The sequence below is a fragment of the Orycteropus afer genome, unplaced genomic scaffold (assembly GCF_000298275.1).
Source record: "Orycteropus afer afer isolate SDZICR_OR568_19922 unplaced genomic scaffold, OryAfe1.0 scaffold00229, whole genome shotgun sequence".
Classification (NCBI taxonomy): domain Eukaryota; kingdom Metazoa; phylum Chordata; class Mammalia; order Tubulidentata; family Orycteropodidae; genus Orycteropus; species Orycteropus afer.
The window spans coordinates 270,199-271,452 of NW_006921816.1; the positions used below are offsets into that span (position 1 = coordinate 270,199).

General features: G+C 38.2%; 1 protein-coding gene across 1 annotated transcript; it reads left to right on the forward strand.

The window, feature by feature from the left end:
* The first annotated feature begins 321 nt into the window (after nucleotides 1–321).
* On the forward strand, nucleotides 322–819 carry NDUFAF2 (NADH:ubiquinone oxidoreductase complex assembly factor 2). Its single transcript, XM_007948847.2, has one exon. It carries the CDS (start codon nucleotides 322–324, stop codon nucleotides 817–819), a length of 498 nt encoding a protein of 165 aa, XP_007947038.1.
* Nucleotides 820–1,254: the final 435 nt, after the last annotated feature.

A 1,254-nucleotide genomic window follows, 5' to 3' on the forward strand; every position in this document is an offset into this window, starting at 1 on the left:
TGGTTTAAACTCACCACCCACAAAGATTTACAGCCTTAGAAACCTAATGGGGGTCTCTATGAGTCAAAATCAACAAGATGGCAGTGGGTTTGTTTTTTGGGTTCCATGAAACAGTCTGGGAATAGAAACGCCCCAATAGAAATTATGACACCTAGCACCCATGTCTTGGTTTCTAAATACCACTCTCCATTAATGGAACCAAAGGAAATAGCTGATTCCAGAGCCCAGGTAGAGAAAGTAAAAGATGATCCTGATGGGGCCCTCTTCTGTCTGGGGCGTTGTATACACAGCTGCATGTTGGCTAGAAGCTAGGCAGGCAGCATGGGTTGGTCTCAGCATCTGTTTCGTTCCTTGCGGAGAGTATTGTCAAAGGAAGTGAAACAACACGTGGGCACGGACCAGTTCGGGAACAAATACTACTATATCCCGGAGTACAAGAATTGGAGAGGACAAACTATTCGAGAGAAAAGAATTGTAGAAGCAGTGCAGAAAAAAGAAGAAGACTATGGAATAGGGGATATCCCAACAGAGTGGGAAGCTTGGATTAGAAAAACAAGAAAGATACCACCAACTATGGAGGAAATCTTAAAGAATGAAAAATATAGAGATGAAATGAAAATGAAAAGTCAAGACTTTTATGAAGAAAAACTCCTAAGTAAAGGGGAATTTTTGGCTCCACCTGTTCAAACTCAAATTAAAGGACATGCCTCTGCTCCATACTTTGGAAAGGAAGAGCCCTCAACAGACCCTACCAGCACTGGTAAAACTTTTCAGCCAGGATCCTGGATGCCACAAGATGGCAAGAGCCAAAATAAGTGAATGCACTATCTTAAAATAATTTCACTTACACAGATGTCTTTTAACAAATAAAGTAAGTAGGAAGTTATTTGTACTTTCTGAATGTACAATAGTTCTCTATACTATCAAGTTTTTTATTAAGCACAAGAAATGTGAGATGTGAACTGTAGAAACCTAACTTTTTTCAGACTTAAATCCTTTATTTAATTTAGTTCTCATTGTTTATGGATTTGCTTAGATTTTTTCTTCACTCCTTGGATAATGCCTTGAGAAGTCATGTGGCTGTGAATACTTAGTACATTTCAGATACTTAGGATTACTTAGGGACCATCCACAGATATACCTTAGTAGAAATTATTAAGATAGACAAAGAGCTCTCCTAAATGATCAGATACAAAAGGAAAAATTAACAAGAAGATTTCTATTTCTGGAGAGATACTCTGTAAGATTCTGAAG